Consider the following 21,538-nt stretch of genomic DNA (forward strand, 5'->3'; position numbering starts at 1 on the left):
TAATCCAGATCTACCTTTTCCATGGAACTCAAAACAAACAAACACGCACATAGCAGAAACAGATAATCTGGGTTAAGATGGGTGTGTGCAAGCGTGGAAGTGACTGCAAAAAAGGGTGAGTGGACAAAACCTAAGAAGATCCTGCTGGATCAGGCCAGTCACCCATCTTGCCCAACATCCTGTTCTCACCAGATGAAGATGATGAAGAAGAAGAGTTTGGACTTGATATCCCACCTTTCACTACCCTTTAAGGAGTCTCCAAGCGGCTAACATTCTCCTTTCCCTTCCTCCCCCACAACAAACACTCTGTGAGGTGAGTGGGGCTGAGAGACTTCAGAGAAGTGTGACTGGCCCAAGGTCACCCAGCAGCTGCATGTGGAGGAGCGGAGACACGAACCCGGTTCATCAGATTACGAGTCCACCGCTCTTAACCACTACACCACACTGTGGGAAACCCACAAAAAGGGCAAGTGCACAACAGCATTCTCCTCTCTAGTGGTTTCTAGCAACCAGTAGCCAGAAGCATTTCTGCCTCCAGCTGTGGAGGCAAGAGCACAGCCATCATGGCTATAAGCTATCTGACAGCCTTCTCCAGGAAGTTGTCCAAAAGATTTTTGATCTGGAGGCTCTGAGTGGGCAAGTGCTCTGTATTTCCCCCCTTCTCACCCCATGTATATTTCTACTCATCTCTTGTCGTTTCTTCTCCCGTTCTCCTTTCACACTTAAACAGCAGCTTCTTTTCCCCAAACCCCTTTTAAAGGCATCCAAGGTTGGTGGGTCATCACTACATCTTGTGGGAAGGAATTTCACATACTCTGTGAAGGAGTTATCTTCTTTTACCTGTCCAGGTTTGTTCGATGGCCCCAGGTTCTGGTACAGTCATACCTCGGGTTACAGCCGCTTCAGGTTGTGTCTTTTCAGGTTGTGGATCGCCGAAACCCGGAAGTACCAGAATGGGTTACTTCCGGGTTTCGGCAGTTGTGCATGTGCAGAAGCGCTAAATTGCGCTTTGCGCATGCGCAGAAGCGGGTTGCGAACGCTGCGGATTATGAACGTGCATCCCGCACGGATCACATTTGCAACCCAAGCATCCACTGTACTATAAGAGAGGGAGAAAAATCTCTTTCTCCGTTTTCTCTGCACCAAACACCTCTATCATGTCCCTTCACCTTTTCCCCACCCCACCCCCAGTGTCCATTTTGTATTGTTTTGGTTTTAAATGAACCGACAGTATTTAACTGCTGGGTTTCCTCCCCACTCACCCCCAGGGTTTTCTTTGTACATAGCCTTGAGACAACTGTGTAAAAGAAGGCGATTAGTAAATTAACAATCATAATAAAAAAAATTAAATGGATGGAGAACTCTACGCTGCCTTAAAAACAATGGAGAAAAAGAAAGATATAAATGTAGTGAATAAACAAAAATGAGCCCATTTTATGCAGAGAGGTTTAATAGAGAAACATCATCGTTTTATAAAATGCACATCAAAAATGCCAAATACAAGTACAAGCTGCATGAACGCTGCAACTTCTCTATATGAAGCTGCAGGTTATAATGTGGGACACAGGAAAACCGCCTTACAACAACAGATCCAAGGTTTCCCAAATGCGGCTCTCCAGCTGTTTCTGGACTACAGTTCCCATCATCCCTGACCACTGGTCCTGCTAGCTAGGGATGATGGGAATTGTAGTCCGAAACAGCTGGTGGACCAAGTTTGGGAAAGCCTGAATTACGATTGTGGAAGCATCCTGGAGGGATTGGTCTGAGTGGGAGGACTGAGATGAGAATGTGGAACTGAGTCGGGACACTCACTTGCCTGCAAAATGAGGAACCACGTGGAAAGCTAATGATGTTGGGGGAACAGGACTGGCAGTAAAACAGACCTGCCAATCAAGTATAACTAAGGGATGCTTTAAGCATCACAACCCTTGAAGCTGGTGAGGAGCGCTTACCCATGTAACCGCTGTGAAACTTTTAAATGGCTCTTACACCACACATTGACTCTCAGGGGCACATTGGGGCCTCAACAGAGTTTAGATGGCGCATGCATATATGAACCAGGGCATGAGAGTTAAAAGACTTCAAAAGTTGCACCAGCAACATGGAGCACCAGGCGTTTCCTGGCACCGTCCGCAGGGCAGCTGCATTAGATCAGATACCATTTGATGCAGCTTTAGAGGGTGCCGCTGTGACGGGGTTAGCCCCAGAGAGAAAGAAAAAAACCACCCACATGTCTCAGCATGAAGTTCCACTGCTGATGCCCCCGCGATTGAGTGAGAGGACATCAAAGGAAGAGGTGCAAACAAAATGCTCAAGAGGGAAGCGCACAGGGGGAAGAGAAATTGTGCATGAGAGCTTTGACCCCTTTGCATTTTATAGCTGTCACCCGTAGGATCGTGGCTCAGAGCTCATGCTCTAGTGTGGGAGAAGTCCCAGGTGCGATCCCTGGCCTCACCAGCTAGGGGTGGGAGAGCCCCCTTGTCTGAAACCCCTGGAGAGGCGCTGCCAGCCAGTGCAGGCAATACTGAACTGCATGGACACACAGTCTGACTCCTAAAGCATGCTTACTAACCAGCGGCTGTTTTAACGCCCTCTGCTTGTGAACATTTCCTTCTGAACCATTCGTCAGTCCGCACAAGCGTGCCATGCACCTTTAGGGAAAAGATCTGGTAGTTCCCAACATGCCAAAACGTGACAACAGGTTGCACAGGTTGAGAAAAGGGGAAGAAGAAGAAGAAGAAGAGTTTGGATTTGATATCCCGCTTTATCACTACCCGAAGGAGAATTGGATAAGGCAGGATAGCAGCGAGGCGACAGGCTGGCACAAGACCGCGCCCTGCAGCCTTAGGGGAATCGGCCCCTCTCTCACACCTGCCACGGGACATTCCAGCCCCTTGCTCCAACGGAGCGGCCCCACAGCTGTTCCGTTTGTCAGGGGACGAGTGCCACGTGAAGAGACCCAGACAACTACTAGCAGCCTCGCGTGCTTAGGAGGGGGGTCAGCAGGGCAGGCAAAGGCATAGCAACCGAGGACACCACCTCACAACACCACAGGACAATGCAAAAGAGGCCTAGCCCTCCCTGAGAATGAGCCACCTCATAGCCTCAGCTCTATTACTGCACATGAGGATAGCGCCGTTGGGATGCGGAGGTCCAGGGCTGAGACTTATAGAACACCTCATAAGTAATGTCTCACCCTGAAACCCTGCAGGATGAAGACCCAGCTTCTCGTTGGCTGTGCCAATTAGATATGTTCAAGTCACTACCAAGCCCTAATCAGTTAAAGGCCTCTGACCAGAAAGGGCCCTTAATACTGCCTGTGAAGCACAGAAGCACAACACCACAAACCGCTGGGCAAATTAAGGGGTTTCGGGTACAGTAGGAACCAGGCCAGGACATTGTTCATAAACACCCCTAAATGCCTGACCTCTGGTTGGCCCTAAGTTCCTTACTAGGGCTGGACTATACAGTGGTACCTCAGGTTACAGACGCTTTAGGTTACAGACTCTGCTAACCCAGAAATATTACCTCGGGTTAAGAACTTTGCTTCAGGATGAGAACAGAAATCGCATGGTGGCAGCGGGAGGCCCCATTAGCTAAAGTGGTACCTCAGGTTAAGAACAGTTTCAGGTTAAGAACGGACATCCAGAACGAATTAAGTTCTTAACCTGAGGTACCACTGTACAGTCTATCAATATATCATCCAAAACCCGTTTGTGGTCCATATTGTGAGATTGGTTTCACACATTTTGACCTGGCAATATATTGCAAATCATGAGGTTTGTGTGTGTGTTTGTTTGTGTGTGTGTGTGTTATGCAAAAATCACAATGTGGGGGAAACCGTGACGCCTGCCAATGCCTCCACATAGCTCCATCCTTATTTCAGACATTGCGATATATCAGTCTATCGCAATGTTTAGCTGGTGATATATCATGATGTTGAAAACCAGGTATCACCCAGCCCTACTCTCTACCTCTGAACTAAGTTGTTCAGGAACATGCCTGTCCTAGTATTGGGGAACAAAACTAAGTCTGCACAGTTTAACAGGCACACTAAATTCCCTTACACGCTGAGAGTAAATAAATGTTAAAGATCCTCAGAGTACACCGCCTCTGATCATCACCATACCCTCAATGTCCGATGTTCAGGCTGTGAGTGCTGACACTTGTGCAGCCAAAATAGCACCATATACACCCAAGATGGAGTCGTCAGCTGGCTTGGGGAAATCCCAAGGTTTGCATTAATACAAAGAAGCATTTAGACGAAACTATTAGTTATTAAATTTATTGCTTTATCTTGCCCAGGGCAACCCAAAGCGACTTACAACCGAAAGACCACTGAGTGCCAGTCGCTAGGAGGCAACAGAGGGAAGTGGGTCTGTATTTAAGGCTGGAGTGAGATACATGTTGTTGGAATTCACTCCCCTCAGTCCCCACCAAGAGGGGGCCAAGAGGCAGGGACAAGGGGAGTTATAGTCTAGCAACATAGCCACAGGTTCCCCACTTCTAATCTAAGGTCCCATCTAGACTTGCAATAGGAATAGGCAATAGCATGGCCTCTATCACCTCGGACCCCAGGGGGTGGACACCATTTTTAAACCCTTTGCCATGTAGAAAGTTCCCTGCCAAAAGAAAACTAGAAAACAGCACAGAATGGAGAAAGTCAGCCCTCTCTCTTGACCAGCCTTTTTTGGATCCTGAGAGAGACTGGTACTACAACGCCCATCATCCATGGCCATTGGCTAAACTGGCTGAGGATGATGGGAGCTGAAGTCCAACACAACATCTGGAGGGGCCACAAGTTTAGGAACTCTGCATCTAGCCTCTGAAGTTCCCCCAACCCCAGGTAAAGAGGGCTCCACACATGCCTTGGCCTTACTTAACTTGTGTAAGGAGGGCAAGAAAACAAACAAAAGAGACTAAAATGAATGTTGTTCCTAGCAGACCGTCTGCAAGTATCCAGCAGGCACCCGCAGCTTCTGCAGCATCAGCTGCCAAGTCAGGCTGGGGAGAAATGTGCACTTGGGAGATCTTTCAGCGGAGTTCCAAGTTTGCAGTGCAACCCCAAATTCAAACCTAAGGCTGCTGCTCCTTAACTGTTACTAGACAGACCTCAAAGACTTTGCAAGGCGTGTGCTGAACACTCCAATGGAGACCATTTGCAGGAGCCTCTGTAATTGACAAATCCAGCTGGTTTAAGCTTCCGCTGTTTAGCACCCTGCAGTTCTTTGGACGCAGTTCTCAGCTCCTTTAAACACCACCACTGTTGTTTCATTTCATTTATTCCTTTATTACAGGCATAGGCAAACTCAGCCCTCCAGATGTTTTGGAACTACAACTCCCACCATCCCTAGCTAACAGGACCAGTGGCCAGGGATGATGGGAGCTGTAGTCCCAAAACATCTGGAGGGCCGAGTTTGCTTATGCCCGCTTTATTACATTCTACCTTACACTTCCACCCAGCAGCTCAGGGTGACACACTTGCGAGGTTCTCTCGTTTTGTTGTCACAGCACATCTGTTAGGTAGGACAGGCTGAGAAAAATGAAAATGGACGTTCTAAGGTCACACCACGTAAGCTTTTTTTTTATAGCTACGTAGGGATCTAAAGCTGGTTCCACCTGATTCAGGGCTCACACTTTATCCGCCATGTTTTATTTAACCATGCTGGCTTTTAGCACCCTTTTAAGCTTGCATGTAACAGATATGCTAATCCCACCAACCCCCACAAGCACAGTTCAGAAGGGGCCTTTCCCAGTCTTAGATCCCTAGATGTTGTTGGGACTACAATCCCCATCATCCTCAGCCAGCAAGCCCAATGGTCAGATATGACGAGACTTTCAGTCTAACATCATTTGGGGACCCCAGGGTATGACAGACTAGCTTCTGGAACTAAACAGGCGATGCGAAATCATTTGTTCATCCAGAAGAACATGCTGGGCGAGGGGGGAATAAAAAGGCTCTATTTAATTTAAGAACAGGAGATGCGAGTGAGCGAGGAAATGAGCCAGGCTTGCTGAACGAGACCTGAAGCGCTTAGGAGAAACTGTACTCACAGTTCTTGCTGGGGGATAACGCAGGGTTAGAACAAAGGTTTCAGACTTGCTATACAAGATCATCAATTACCAGGGATTTAAACTGTGCGCACAGGCAATGTGAATTCTGTGCCATGCCTGATAAATCATGCAAACCAAGCAGCTTTGCATGATCTCTCACACCCCCAATCATTTTTTCTGGTTTTGCCAACAACAGGAGGGGCAAGAACAGCAAAGATCCACCCCAATTCACTGAAAATCTTATGCAGCCGCCTTCCTAGTTTTTCCTAACACATCCACAGAAATTGCTAACACAATTTATCTTTGTAGTCACAGGGACTAGAAACCTTTTAAAAAATAAAATGGACTTCTCCACACTAACCATTCTGCCCCTGTCCTAAGAGCATACAACTTTCCAACTCTTTTAAGCAAATTGAGTCAAATCCTGGGATAGTTCAATTGATAAACGCTTAACCTCAGAGTTGTGTGTTCACGTCCAACATTGAGCAAAAAGATTCCTGCATTGCAGGGAGTTGGAATAGATGACCCTTGGGTATCCCTTCCAACTGTACAATTATGTACAAATAAATGCTACCATTTTATGATTCTAAGTGCTGAGCGGTATTACCCTATAGAGCAGCCTTTGTCAGCCTTGGGTCCCCAAGATATTGCTGGACTACAACTCCCATCATCCCGAATCACTGGACCGGCTAGCTAGGGATGATGGGAGTTGTAGTCCAACAACACCTGGGACCCAAGACTGAAAAAGGCTGCCCTATATAGTCTTCAACTGGTGGATCGGGACCCACTACGTGTCTGGGATCAAAGGCGGAGGAAGTAATGCTTCTGAATGTCAGTCGCTGGAAACCACGGGGCACAGAGAATGCTGTTGGAGTTCGGGTCCTGTTTGCAGGTTTCCCACAGGCATCTGTCTGGCCGCTGTGAGAACAGGATGCTGGGCTAAGATGGACCACTGGCCATATCAGCAGGCGATTCTGATGCTCTTATCATATTGCCTAAACCTCTGATGAGCCCCAGCCAGTGTGAATCATAGACCAAGGCATCAAAAGCTGGGGAAGGCAACCTATCCACTTCTCCAGACTTTGCAGTACTGTTCTCCCGTTTTCTTTAAAAGGGAAACCAGGAACCGAAACTTCTTTTACTGCATTGTTGAGGGAACTCCGATAGCAGTGGCCACAAACTGACTCTAATACAGTGGTACCTCGGGTTAAGAACTTATTTCATTCTAGAGGTCTGTTCTTAACCTGAAACTGTTCTTAACCTGAGGTACCACTTTAGCTAATGGGGCCTCCCGCTGCCACCGCTGCGCAATTTCTGTTCTCATCCTGAAGCAAAGTTCTTAACCCGAGGTACTATTTCTGGGGTTAGCGGAGTCTGTAACCTGAAGCGTCTGTAACCCAAGGTACCACTGCAGTTGGGTTTTGTTGCTGTGCAGCCAGCTGGCTATCCCCCTACACTGTTTGTTTTCAAGAAGGAGAGAAATCTAATGGATAGGATTTAACAGGCCTTCCCTCTCTGGTACTCTATATCAGGTATCCCCAACCTTCGGCCCTCCAGATGTTTTGGACTAAAATTCCCATCATCCCTGAGCACTGGTCCCATTAGCTAGGGATCATGGGAGTTGTAGGCCAAAACATCTGGAGGGCCGCAGGTTGGGGGTCCCTGCCCTATATCTTAAGATTGCTCCTCTAAGTGAACAGCAATTTTCTGTAAATAAATTAAGACACATCACACATGATGCTTGCACATGGATCTTCTCTGCACATGCTGAAGAGCATGCATATATGTATTCTCCCCCCAGGCCCGCCCCACCAAAAAAAGAGACAAAAGATTCAGTGATCTGCTCACAGCTTTCATCAAACTTCCTACACAGAAGCAGGGATGTTGCTAGGTATTTCACAGACACATGGCACAAATTTGCATGGGCTAATTCATATGCGCATTTCAATCTCTGAGCTGTGAGGACTGTGAGGGGCCAGAGGTCTCCCACAGGCAGCACCGTGCTTTGCGGCGTGGCCAGCGAGCCAGGCAAACTAAAATGAAAATAAAATCCAGTTTAAGCAGAAAACATGGGGGGAAAGGGCAAGGATCTGGTGGAGCCCCCCTGGACCAGACCCAAAAGAACGCCACCACAAAGAAGCAACTTCTGCATTAAGAAAATGGTAGCATCCCTTACATCGGGGAGGAAAATGTGAACAGAACTCATAGCAGCAGGATTCTTTATGGATGACTGACTGGGGGGGAAAGTAACATTAATTCCTCTCCTCCTCTCAGCAGGAAAGCTAAAGCTGTTAGCATTTCATAAGAAGTGAAATGGGGCTGGTGTGGGTGTAATCATCTGAGCATCTGCTGCCATAGAATCAGGAACCGGGACTGGGGTTTCTAGGGCTGAGGGGTTTTCTTCTCTCAAATGAGTACATTTCAGTAGCCTGTGACTCGCCCTCTGACCACATCTTGAGGAACCCAGTTCCAGCACTCCTGCTGCTGACACTGTCGCAGCCTGGACAACTGCAGGATAAACAGCCAAGGCTGGCCAGGATTTAGTAGAAGTCTGGAAGGCCTTTATTCTGCTGTGCAACAAACCCTACCATCCCCTTTTACCATAAAGCCTGGTGGCATATACAGTTGTCTGACGCTGTATTGTTTTTAATATTCGGTTGGAAGCCACCCAGAGTGGCTGGGGAAACCCAGCCAGATGGGCAGGGTATAAATAATAAATTATTATTATATTATTATTATTATTATAGTATCAAGGCAGAAAGCTTCTGCTTTATAAACACACCAGGATTCTAGTCCTCATTACAGTGGTACCTCTGGATGCGAACGGGATCCATTCTGGAGCCCCGTTCGCATCCTGAGCAGAACGCAGCCTGCGTCTGCGCATGTCACGATTCGCCGCTTCTGCGCATGCACGTGACGTCATTTTGAGTGTCTGAGCACGTGCGAGCAGCAAAACCTGAAGTAACGTGTTCTGTTACTTCCGGGCTGCCGCGGAGCACAACCCGAAAACGCTCAATCTGAAGCAACTTCAACCTGAGGTATGACTGTATTGTGGAGATTTTTTTTTCAAAGGATATGAAGTATATCACAAGAACTCATGACTAGAAAATGATCTCTGGGAGCCTTTTTCAGGATCTGAGCTCCTTGTAACCCCTTTCTCAACTACATCAGCTAAGCTCAATGTTCCTCAAGTTCCAGCCTTACTCCTCCAGTCTGCTAATGTTTAACTCATATTCCAAAGACTCCAACATTGCCTGCACATCAACACTCCAAGCTTAGTTTTCCCTGCTCCTCCTGCCCTCCTTAGCTATCTTCCTACCTCCATCGCCATAGGCAACATTTCTCTGAATTGCTGGGATTTCACAAGTGGGGAGAATGATGTTTCTCTCAGGCCCTGCTCGTGGGCCACCCAGAATGAGCCTGATCCAGCAGGGCTCATCCTAGGTTCTTTGTCAACAAGTTTCACATTTCTGCAAAAATCCAAGTTTGATATTTCGGAAAGCAATAAGGAAAAATCATGACGACAGTTGAGCACTCAGTTATTACCTCAGAAGGATGCACACAGTCTGACTTCAGATGCATGATACAAAAAAAGCTTTTATTTATAGTGGAATCTGAAAAATGGACACAACATTTTAAATGTACAAAGAGGCAAAGCTGCTCCTGAGGATTCTGAAGTTGTTTGGCAGCCATTTACTAATTGTATGATAAACGAATTCAACTGAAAAAGTCCACCCTGCGGAATTACTTATTTATGTGGAACTAACTGTAACCCTCCCCCCCTTTTAAATTTTAAATATATTTTAGATTTCTTGACGGATTATGATTCCTATGTTCTTATATACTGGAGCAGATAAATTGAGCTAAACGAGCCTCTTCTGCAGTGGTTCCTCGTTCCTCGTAGAGAGCCAGTGTGGTGTAGTGGTTAAGAGCAGTAGATTCGTAATCTGGTGAACCGGGTTTGCGTCTCCGCTCCTCCACATGCAGCTGCTGGGTGACCTTGGGCCAGTCACACTTCTTTAAAGTCTCTCAGCCCCACTTACCTCACAGGGTGTTTGTTGTGGGGGAGGAAGGGAAAGGAGAATGTTAGCTGCTTTGAGACTCCTGAAGGGGAGTGAAAGGCGGGATATCAAATCCAAACTCTTCTTCTTCTTCTTCGTTTGTGGAATGATCTCCCCAGGGAGACTAGCCTGGCACCTTCATTACAAATATTTAGGTGCCAGGCAGAAACATTCCTTTTCTCCCAGGTCTTTGGGCTAATTAAACAATCTATGGCTTCTTAAACTGTTGGGAGCGTATAGTTTTGTTTGTTATGTTATGTATTTTTGTGTTTTTATGCTCTAAACTGTCCTGTGGTTCCCTCAGATAAAAGGCGGTAGATAAATTTAATAAATAAATAAACAGGTTCACTTTGATGTTATAAGACCATAATTGTAGAGTTGGAAGGGACCCTGAGGATCATCTAGTCCAGCCCCCTGCAAAGCAGGAACCTTGACTAATCCTTCCATGGCAGATGGATCCATATAACTGTGAATTCTTAGTATATGTTTCCTTTTCTTTTCTTTCTCAGTTTCTGTTTTCTATGTTTGCTACAGAAGGCAACAAAATAATCCATATTAAATATTTTGCTTTATGTGCTATTGGAAAACTTATAACAGAGAAGAACGGCTGCAGTGGTCTGTTCCTTCTCTGTCCCTAGTACAGTGGTACCTTGGGTTACAGACGCTTCAGGTTACAGACTCCGCTAACCCAGAAATAGTACCGCAGGTTAAGAACTTTGCTTCAGGATGAGAACAGAAATCATGCAGTGGCAATGGGAGGCCCCATTAGCTAAATTGGTGTTTCAGGTTAAGAACAATTTCAGGTTGATAACAGGCCTCCAGAATGAATTAAGTTCTTAACCCGAGGTACCACTGTACAGAAAAGCAGCAGGCCACCACAAGGAGAGCAGAGCTTCCCAAAACTCCTCCGTCGCAGGCTGGTAAACATCTGTGCAGGCTAGTAACTTTTGTAGGCTTATTTGCAAGGCTGATGTAAGTCCATGACTGCTACAGTATATCTGAGCAGTATATCTTTGGGAACTTTCTGGATAGTTTCCCACTTTCTCCCACCATTTTCACTGGTATGGTGTGAATGCTTAGTTATAAGGATTTCAGAGATTGTAAAGGTCCTCTTACCATTTCCTACCCATGGCTCTCTCCAGAATATATCTCTAACCCTCCTTTTCATTTGACCTAGGATGAGGTCGCAGCTAGAGCATAAGCATCCTTTGCGCACTTCCGTTTTAAATCTAGAGCCTAGATTTAAAACAATGTATGCAGTAATACACAGCAGATGCTTATAACCCCAGCCTCAGGTCAAACAGAACTGGGGTTTCAAGCTCAACCCCCCTCTTCAATTTCCACTTTTCTCTTTCTCCACCTTCCAGCAGACGCTGCCCGTTGCCAAGCTGCTGTCTCCAGTTGCTATGTTATTTTGTGTGCCAGAATGTGAGTGGCAAAAAATGTTTCCATGGCAAGTTGTGCACCATCACCCAATAGGTGGATTTTGGGAAGGAGGCAGAACCCAGGTGAGCTGGTTGAATGGATGCAGTGAGATAAAGTAAGATATATTGGAACATGGGTATCGCTCACAGTTAGAGCTATTATGTCCTAGAGTATGTCGCGGGTGGCGCTGTGGGTTAAACCACAGAGCCTAGGACTTGCCGATCAGAAGGTCGGCAGTTCGAATCCCCGCGACGGGGTGAGCTCCCATTGCTCAGTCCCTGCTCCTGCCAACCCAGCAGTTCGAAAGCACCTCAAAGTGCAAGCAGATAAATACGTACTGCTCCGGCGGGAAGGTAAACGGCGTTTCCGTGCGCTGCTCTGGTTCGCCAGAAGCGGCTTAGTCATGCTGGCCACATGACCCGGAAGTTGTATGCAGGCTCCCTCGGCCAATAAAGCGAGATGAGCGCCGCAACCCCAGAGTTGGCCACGACTGGACCTAATGGTCAGGGGTCCCTTTACCTTTACCTATGTCTCCCGACAACACAAAAAGGGGACATCTAACATGCATCTATAGACAAGTGGACACAGAAAAGATGCAAATGGCTAGCGATTCGCCTTCCTGAGTAAACCTTCCAACCTTATTTCTGTTTACTTGTTCCTTGGCAGGCCCATCATCTATTTTAGGGGTGAAGGACCTCGGGAGCATCATCTTAAAGGTGGCCCTCCATGGGGAATATAGGGAACGAAGTCCCCCCAAAAATGATGAAGCTGTTTATCATAGAATCATAGAGTTGGAAGAGACCACAAGGGCCATCGAGTCCAACCCCCTGCCATGTATGTAACAACAGCAGCTAGGATTCTTTATGCACAAAAATGGAAAGAAGTTCCCACCAAAGAAGACTGGATACTTAAAGTGAAAGACTATGCGGAATCAGCAAAGCTAACAGTTAAAATAAGAGAACCTAAGGATGCTTGTATTTTGTCGAAGAATGCAAGGCTTTCTTGGACTATTTAAAGAAATATGATAGCAAGAGGAATTTTTGCAAGCAGGATTTGAACTATGAGCAACAGAATGAGAGATTATTGTATGATGGTTATGGTGTAAGAGAGAGAAGATAGGATGCAGCAATGAGGAGAAATAAAAAAATACCATGGAAAATGGGATGGGGAATTGACAAAGCAAAAGGGAAAATATATATCATGTATTGGAAAGTGCATGTGATTTTTTTGAAAATTTAATTAAATACAAATGGGGGGGGCAACAAATGTGGTCCTCCAGACCTCTCTATCTGACCCTTGGAACTCTCCCCAGCCACATCTCCCACTAACCCTGCAATGCACCCTCCTTGTGGCCACACTGGAAGGTTAAGCAGAAAGGAATGTGGCTCTCTTGGGATGAGGAAGTGCCCACTCTGATCTGTCTGGTTCTCCTTCGAACCCACAACAGAAACAAAAGGGCTGCAGCGCAGCGACAGAGCACACGTGAGGTTGCCAGTTCAAATCCCACCACCTCAAGTTAAAAGCACCACTGGTAACAGGAAAGAGCACAGACGAACTCTGTTCCAAAAACTAAAAACCCATTCAGTCCGAAGACTTGTAGCCGGTCAACAGCCACACACACACAAAAACAAGCTCTCCAAAGAGCACAAGTACAGGAATTGGCTCCTTATGTAACGGGCAGAGAAGGAATAAAAGCTTCCTCAAATCCCTCTTCCTTTCTCCAAAAGGTCAAGAGCAGCAATAAGGCACATAGTTCTAGCCTCTGCAGTCAGTCTTCTAAAACGCTGGCCGGAACTTAAGACACGGGTGGGAAAGTGAGGGTGTGGGTACATTGTTTTCTGCATGTAGAAGTTTTAGTGGGGTTTCCCCCCACCCTCCAATTGTAAAGGCAAAGATTATGACCTAATCTGAAATACACCTCCACTGCTGACCTGTGCTAATTGGAAAACCCCAATGCCCCCCAAGCACAAATCTAGGAACTGGGGATATCTCCATCTCTCAGGCGGCAACTCGCGGATGGCAGGAGATGCCTCGAAGTACCAGTTGCTGGTGACAGTGAGCCCTCATGCCCTACATGTGAGCTTCCCATAGGCATTGAAGGTAACCAACGTGAGAACAACATGGTGGACTGATCGGCTTTTGTTCTGACCAGCAAGTTTCCATCTAACGTCCTTATGATCCCCATAAAACAAACACACCACAAGCCAGCTTGGTGAAGGTTGGGCAAAGGTGTCTCTCTAGGTTAGGGTTTCCCAAACTTGGGTCTCCAGCTGTTTTTGAACTACAACTCCCATCATCTGTAGCTAGCAGGAACAGAGATCAGGGATGATGGGAATCGTAGTCCCTCAAAAAAAACACAGTTGGAGACCCAAGTTTGGGAAACCCCGCTCTGTGGCACCACTAGGGAAGCAGTTCAAGCAATGCTGGTTTTCACAAGAGGAGTATTTTGCTTCATACAGTTGCCCGCTGCGGTCTCTATTGCGCCGGGGGTCAGATTTGTGACCCGAGGAAGCTATTACAGAAGCTTCATTTCCTGTATCTTCCAAAATATGCAAAAAGGAAATAAATGAGAGCCAGGGATTTTCTCAAGGTTGGAAATGGACTACAGCTCAGTGGGAGAGAGCACATGCTTTTTCACGCAGAGGGCCGCAGGTTCAAAACCCGGCATCTCCAGTTAAAAGGGTCGGACGGGAGGTGATGGGAAAGACCTCTGCTCCAATCTGTGGAGAGCTTCTGCTGATTGAGAATATGCAACACTTAGCCGAGGGATAGCTCAGTCGGTAGAGCATGAAACTCTTAATCTCAGGGTCATGGGTTTGAGCCTCACACTGGGCAAAAGAGTCCTGCACTGCAGGGGGTTGGACTAGATGACCCTCGTGGTCCCTACCAACTCTACAGTTCTGTGAAATGGACCAATGGCACTTTCTGTGAAAAAGATCAGCAGGCAACAGATGACGGAAAAGGCCTCTGCCAGAGACCTTGCAGGGTAGCTACCAACCAGAGCAGTCAAAAATGGGAGAGAGATAAAACCATCTGACCTGGCCCTAGGCAGTCTCCTATGTGGCAGGACATCTGCCTTGCATGCAGAAGGTTCAAATCCTGGCACCTCCAGAGAGGGATGGGAAAGGCCTGCCTAAAACCCTGGAGAGCCATTGACAATGCTGAGCTAGCTGCACCGACAGCCTGACTCAGTAGAAGGTAGCTAGCTCCCTGTGTGGTGGAAGGGGCTTCCAAAACCCTGGTGGCAAAGAGAGAGCGAGCCAGCAAATCTTGGCTGAATCTTACCTTCAGCTCACCAGGTGGAATCAAGCAAAACACTCTCTTCTCAGCCCAAACCTTTTCATCTGCACTGGAGTGGGTGGGGTGGGGACAGCAACAATGCCACTGACATTAAAGGATTGTTCTGAGGTTCAGAGGATTGTTGACTTGATCAGACCACACCTGGAGCCCTGCGTCCAGGAGGATACTGACATACTGGAACATGCGCAGAGGAAGGCAGCCAAGCTTTATGAGGAACGGTTGAGAGAGTTGGGAATGTTTGGCAGCAAGAATACTACTGGCACAAAAATGGAAGAAAGAAGAATTACTGACGAAAGAAGAATGGTGGATGAAATTGATGGACTATGCAGAATTGGATAAATTAACTGGAAGGATTCGAAACCTGCGGGACCAGAGATTCTTAGAAGACTGGAGTAAATATACGAACTATTTGAAAAGTAATAGTAACGAACAGATTACGCTAGTAGGACTGGAAGAAGGAGAACTATATGAAATAGTGAAATAAAGACTATGAGAAGAATTATTAGTTGATGATAATTAAGAGTAATAGATATATTAAGAAATGCATAATAAGTGATAAAGAACGGAAAATCATCAGAGGTGTTGATGGAAGTCTAGAACAATGCGTAAGATAAGAAGTTAAGTTATGTGATTGTTGGAAATGATATGTTTAAAAAAACCTAATAAATAAATATATATAGAGAGAGAAAGAGTTGGAAACGTTTAGCATGGGAAAGAGGAGACAGAGAAAAGATACGATAGCCATCTTCAAATATCTAAAGGGCTGTCAAATGGAAGATGGAGCAAACATGTTTTCTCCTTTGGAGGGTAGGACTCGAACCACTGGCTTCAAGTTACAAGAAAGGAGATTCCAACTACACATCAGGAAGAACTTTCGGACAGTAAGAGCTGTTCGACTGTGGAACAGTCTCCCTCGGGAGTTGTGGACTCTCTATCGTTGGAGGTTTTTAAGCCGAGGTTCGATCTGCCATGGATGCTTTAGGTGAGATTCCTGCACTGTGGGGGGTTGGACGAAAAGACCCTGGAGTCCCTTTTCCAATTCTACAACTCTGTATTTTGTGAGATGCATGTATGTGCATGAAGAACTCTGGTGACTCGAGAAGGTGCTATATAAAAGCAGAGTAAAGTCATACAGATAGCAAGCCCAAGACCTTTTAAGCTTCCTGGGGGAAGGGGAGCAATTGTCCCACGTTATCAGCGCTGTCGATAGCTGCTGAGAAGCGAGCTGTGAGTTAAGCCAGCAGAGGAGCTGGTTGGAGACAGAGAGAGGGAGAGGGAGAGAAGGAATAGTCTGTTCAGCCAAGTGCTTCAATTCCCCGTGTCCTCCCTGCCCCCTTCCAAAACAGCACCAAAGCAAGAGACAGCTGCAGCTTATAAGGAATGTGAGGGGCCCAGCCAGGGACTCCGGGGAAGGAAACCGGGCCTTATATGGCCACGGAGGCAGAATCAAATTTTTATCAATGAGCGCGAGCAGAGAGACGCCCAAGGAGAGATAACCGAAAAGCAGGACTCCTCGGCGAGGGGCACGGGGTGGGGGGGGGGGAGAGGGAGGCAAGCAGCACCTGTTGCTCTGCACCCCCTCAACCCACCCCACGGATCTCCCATCCAGGACCGTGCTGCCGAGGGCAAGGCGAGGCTCAGCCCTGCTTCCACTTCGGCAGAGCTCCAGCAGAGTTGACAGGGCACAACTACTCAAGTCCCGGGGAAGGAGGGAGGAGGAGGTAAGGGAGAGACAACTGAATGCTAGGAGTCACGCTATATAGGAATCTTTACAGCCAAAAGGAGGCTCGGGCCCATAGACTTGTCCCCTGTGAACACCACAGATCACCGAAGCCAGAATAATAATACTACTAATAATAATAATACGGAGGGGTCTGATTCTCTTAAGTCTTATTCCATAGGAGTAGCTCCCCTATAGGGGGAGGCGCTGCAGAGTTTGGGACTTTTTAGTTTCGAGAAAAGGCAAGTAAAGAGGTGTCACGGTGGAAGCTTATGAAATTATGCATGGCATGGTAGCAGAGGATACAGGAATAGTTTTCTCCCTCTCTTGCAACAAGGGGACTGGTGGGCATCTATCGAAGCTGAACGTTGCAAGGTTTTAAAAAGTACTTCTTCGTGCAGCAAGTGGTTGAACTATGGAACTCACTCCCACAGGAAGCAGGGATGCCCACCAACTTGGATGGCCTAATAATAATAATAATTTATTTCTATGCTGCCCATCTGACTGAGTTGCCCCAGCTACTCCTGGAGGCTCCCAACAGAGTATTAAAAACACGATAAAACATAAAACATTAAAAACTTCCCTAACCAGGGCTGCCTTCGGATGTTTTCTAAAAGCCAGATAGTTGTTTATTTCCTTGACATCTGACAGGAGAGCGTTCCACAGGGAGGGTGCTGAGAAGGTCCTCTGCCTGGTTCCCTATAGCTTCACTACTTGCAATGAGGGAACCGCTAGAAGGCCCCCAGAGCTGGACCTCAGTGTCCGGGATGGACAAGGTGGGTGGAGATGCTCCTTCAGGTCAAAGAGGACCGGACCAATTCATGGAGGATAAAGGCTATCTGCTGCTACTAGCGACAATGGCCGCGCACTGCCTCTGAAGTCAGCAGCAAAATGCCTCTGAATGCCAGCTACTGGGAATTGCAGATTGTTGCTGGTGCCCATGTCCTGCTTTTGCAGGCTTCCCACTGGCACCTGGGCGGCCAGAAGAGGATGCTGAACTGGGTGGGCCACTGGCCTGATCTAGCAGGTTCTCAAATCATTCACACATGCAGGGGTGAGTGGCTCTTTCCATGTGGGAGGCTTGAACCTCTGCCAGACGGGCAGAGTCTCTTGCTACTTGAGTCAGCGCCCCATGTGATTTGGAACCCAGGAAGATCCAAGGTTCTAAAAGGAGCATGGAGGCCAATTGATGAGAACATCAGGCTTCCTTCCTGCAGATGCTAGGTCACCCTCAACACAAGTTCATCTCCACTCTTCCTCTCCCACACATGCACAATATAGACCCACCCAACAAGCCTGAAATCTGCCCACCTGTGCTCTGTAGTCCTCCCAGGTAAACCTTCTCCAAGGTAGAAGGCAAGGTTGCAAGTACAAGGTTCTTCCCACAGAGACCTGTAGGAATAATTCCCCCCTCCTCCAAGCCCTCCACAGCACGAAAAAGGGAGGGTGTCTATACCTTTGTTTCTCCACTGCTATCTGACTCGGACACCTGATAAGTGAGGTCCGTCTCCTCAAAGCCCGTAGCGCTCATGCGCTGATCAGTGGTTGGGTCTGACCGAGGAGGAGAGTCAGGAGAGTTCAAGCATGTCTGGATCAGCGCTTTCCCCGTCTCGCTGGTGATCATGGGCTGCAGCTTCCGCGTGGCGAACGTGTAGACGTGGCCTGTCTCGCTGGCCACAAGCAGCAACACCTGAGTGCCCGTTAAGGTGGAGAGTTCGTAGGCCTGCGGGGTAGAGAGGAAAAGGAGATGGTCAACAATGAGGCGTGGACCTTCACAAGACCCTGGTTCCCACAGAGAGGGAGCCCAACCTCTCGCGAGAGGATGTCATTTGGTTTTAGCGGTATTCACAAATGGGGAAAGGCCAACTTTACACATGTGGTATATTATCGGAGTCCACCTTCTAGAAGATTTGCCAAATGCCCACATCGAGATCCAACGCAGTTCTGCACAAGTTGCTACCTTCGCAATGCTTCTCTGAAATAGCAAGCTACTAGCCATGATGGTTCTGCTCTCCGGCTATAGTCAAGAGCATGGGTAGGCAAACTAAGGCCCGGGGGATCTGGTGCAATAGCCTTCTAAATCCGGTCCGTGGATGGTCCGGGAATCAGCATGTTTTTACATGAGTAGGATGTGTCCTTTGACTGCTTGCTGCTTGCTGCCTGCTGCCCAGGAAGACTCCCCTGTGGTGAGTGCCTGAGGGCCCTGCTCTTGCCACTTACCATCTGGCCTGGGCGGGGCCTGAAGCCTCACAAGGACTGCTTGCTGCTTGCTGCCTGCTGCCCAGGAGTACTCCCCTGAGTGAGTGCCTGAGGGCCCTGCTCTTGCCACTTACCATCTGGCCTGGGTCGGGGCCTGAAGCCTCACAAGGACTGCTCTGCTGCCCAGGAGGACTCCCCTGTGTGAGTGCCTGAGGGCCCTGCTCCTTCTTGCCACTTACCACCTGGCCCAGGGAGGGCCTGACAGGCCTCACAAGGACTGCTCCTGCCACTTACTATCTGGCCCAGGGTGGGGCCTCACAAGGATGGTTGTTGCCACTGATGCTGCTGCCGCCCAGGAGGACCTGGAGGGGTGCAGAGTTCTTTTTAACATGTTTTTTTTTCTTTTTAAAAATATTTTCCTTTCCCTTTAGATTTTTTTTACATGGGGGTGGGATGGATGTTTGGGTGGGCTTGGGAATTTGTTGGAATTTGTTGGATTTTGATGAATTTGTATTTTTTGCAGTTTTTATTTGTATTGTTTTATTGTTTTCTGGGTTGTTTTTGTTTTTGCAGTTTTTATTGTTTTAAGGTTTTATTGTTTTAGGCTGCGAAAGAATAACATTAATTGCCATCAATGGAGGCTACTATGAGGCCTGGGATTGCTACCGTGGAGGGGCGAGGGAGGTATGGTGGTGGGGGCAGATGTTATAGGCGAAGGGGATCGAGATATGGATACACTCATACCCCTTCCAATCTGCGCCCCATCCCGAGGGACGAGGGTAGGGTGAGCAAGGATTACTCACCTCCGTCACTGGCGCTGTGCAATGCCAGGTCTATAGGCAATAAAACCGCCACCCTGCGAGATTTCTTTATCTCGCAGGGGGTCGACCTGGCTTGTATGACGGAGACCTGGGTGCACGAAGAGGCAACAGTTACCTTACGAGAGATGGCACCCCTGGGTTTCTCCTTCCTCCACCAGTCGCGGACTGTGGGCCGGGGGGGAGGGGTGGCATTATTAATCCGGGAAGATTGTCCTTTCAGGGCTCTAACCATCGCCATCGATCCCCGGCATTGAATGTGTTGGCCTAGTGTGGGGCTCCGAGGAGAGCTTGGCTGTCTGGCTGGTGTACCGGCCACCTAGCGCACCAGCAGCCACCCTTGGAGGCGGTGGCCGGCTGGGCCTTGGAGTTCCCTAACCTATTGGTATTGGGGGACTTTAACATCCATGCTGATGCCACTCCCTCCTCACAGGCTCTGGACCTGGTGTCTTCCATGGCGACACTAGGGCTCTCCCAGTTTGTTTCGGGCCCCACACATCAAGCAGGCCACATGCTGGATTTGATCTTTGGCGTAGGTATAGATGTGATCATGTCTCCTTCGATGAAGGTGCCATGGTCTGATCACTACGCTCTGAAAGCCAGGATTGACTTTCCACCCCCACCCTGCTTAGGTGGCGAGCCGATTTGGGCTCGCCCGCAGAGGCTGATGGACCCTGATAGATTCCGCCAAGCCTTGCGGGACCTTGGTCCCCCTGGCAACTCATTGACTGAGCTTGTTGAGGGCTGGAATACCCAGCTCCTGGCAGCCATCGATGAGATCGCAGAAACCGGACTCCCTGGTTTACAGAGGAGCTCCGGAAAATGAAGCGGGACCTCAGACGGCTAGAGCGAGTATGGCGGGGTGCCCGTGACGGAGCCTCAAGAACATCTTATAGGGCTTTTATGAAAACCTACGAGATGGCGTGAAGGCTGCTAAGAAGTCATACTTCTCGGCCTCCATTGCATCCGCTAGCTCTTGCCCAGCGCAATTATTTAGTATAATCAGGTCTTTAACGTCCCTTGAGGGACAGCCAAATTTAAATAACAATTTGACACACAGCTGTGAGGCATTTGCGAGCTTTTTTGCGGAGAAGGTCTTGTTGCTCCACCATGACCTCCCTGCCAATTTGGATACAATAAAGGAACTGGAGGCCCCTCGACTGTCCTCGGGTCCAGTACTGGACCACTTCGACCGGATAGTTTCCTGCTTGGCAGGGGGTTGGACTCGATGGCCCTTGTGGTCTCTTCCAACTCTATGATTCTATGGATATCCCCAGCCGATGTGGACAGACTCCTCCGAGCTGGAAAGCCCACCACCTGCCCTCTCGACCCGTGCCCGTCTTGGCTGATTACCAGACGAGGTGCGGGCCCTCCTGGGGGATATCATCAATTTGTCCCTTGGCACGGGGACATTCCCAGGGGAACTGAAGGAGGCAGTGGTGCGCCCGCTCTTAAAGAAAACATCATTAGATCCTTTAGATCTATCCAATTACCGCCCGGTTTCGAATCTTCCGTTCCTGGGTAAGGTGATTGAGAGAGTGGTTGCTGAACAGCTTGGTGGGTTTCAGGATGAAACATCGTCTCTGGATCCATTCCAGTCCGGCTTCTGCGCTGGTCATGGGACCAAGACGGCTCTGGTCGCCCTAACAGATGATCTTCGTAGACAGCTGGATCGAGGCGGGTCGGGGCTGCTGATTCTTCTAGATCTGTCAGCAGCTTTCGACATGGTCGATCACGAACTTCTGGACCACCGCCTTGCCGACGTGGGGATCCAGGGCACAGTCCTTCAATGGCTGCGCTCGTTTCTCTCTGGTCGGGGACAGAGGGTGGCGCTTGGGGGGAATTGTCATCGCGCCACTCCTTGGTGTGTGGAGTACCTCAGGGTGCGATACTCTCCCCGATGCTTTTAAACATCTTTATGCGTCCCCTCGCCCAGCTTGTTCGGAGTTTTGGGCTGGGTT

General features: G+C 48.3%; 1 protein-coding gene and 1 long non-coding RNA gene across 3 annotated transcripts in view; one reads left to right on the forward strand and one right to left on the reverse strand.

Moving 5' to 3' along the window:
* The window catches only part of LOC308584213, a 264,753-nt gene that overhangs the window by 212,872 nt on the left and 30,343 nt on the right, over positions 1 to 21,538 (forward strand). The gene's annotated exons all lie outside the window — the stretch shown is intronic.
* Positions 1 to 21,538, reverse strand: part of SRF (serum response factor) — a 73,426-nt gene that overhangs the window by 30,321 nt on the left and 21,567 nt on the right. For both annotated transcript variants that reach the window (XM_081188631.1, XM_081188632.1), the window contains exon 2: positions 18,017 to 18,283. In XM_081188631.1, the coding sequence (XP_081044757.1) occupies positions 18,017 to 18,283 (267 nt within the window). The remainder of the gene's footprint in view (positions 1 to 18,016; positions 18,284 to 21,538) is intronic.

The sequence above is a fragment of the Podarcis bocagei genome, assembly GCF_964188305.1.
Source record: "Podarcis bocagei genome assembly, chromosome: 3".
Lineage (NCBI taxonomy): Eukaryota > Metazoa > Chordata > Lepidosauria > Squamata > Lacertidae > Podarcis > Podarcis bocagei.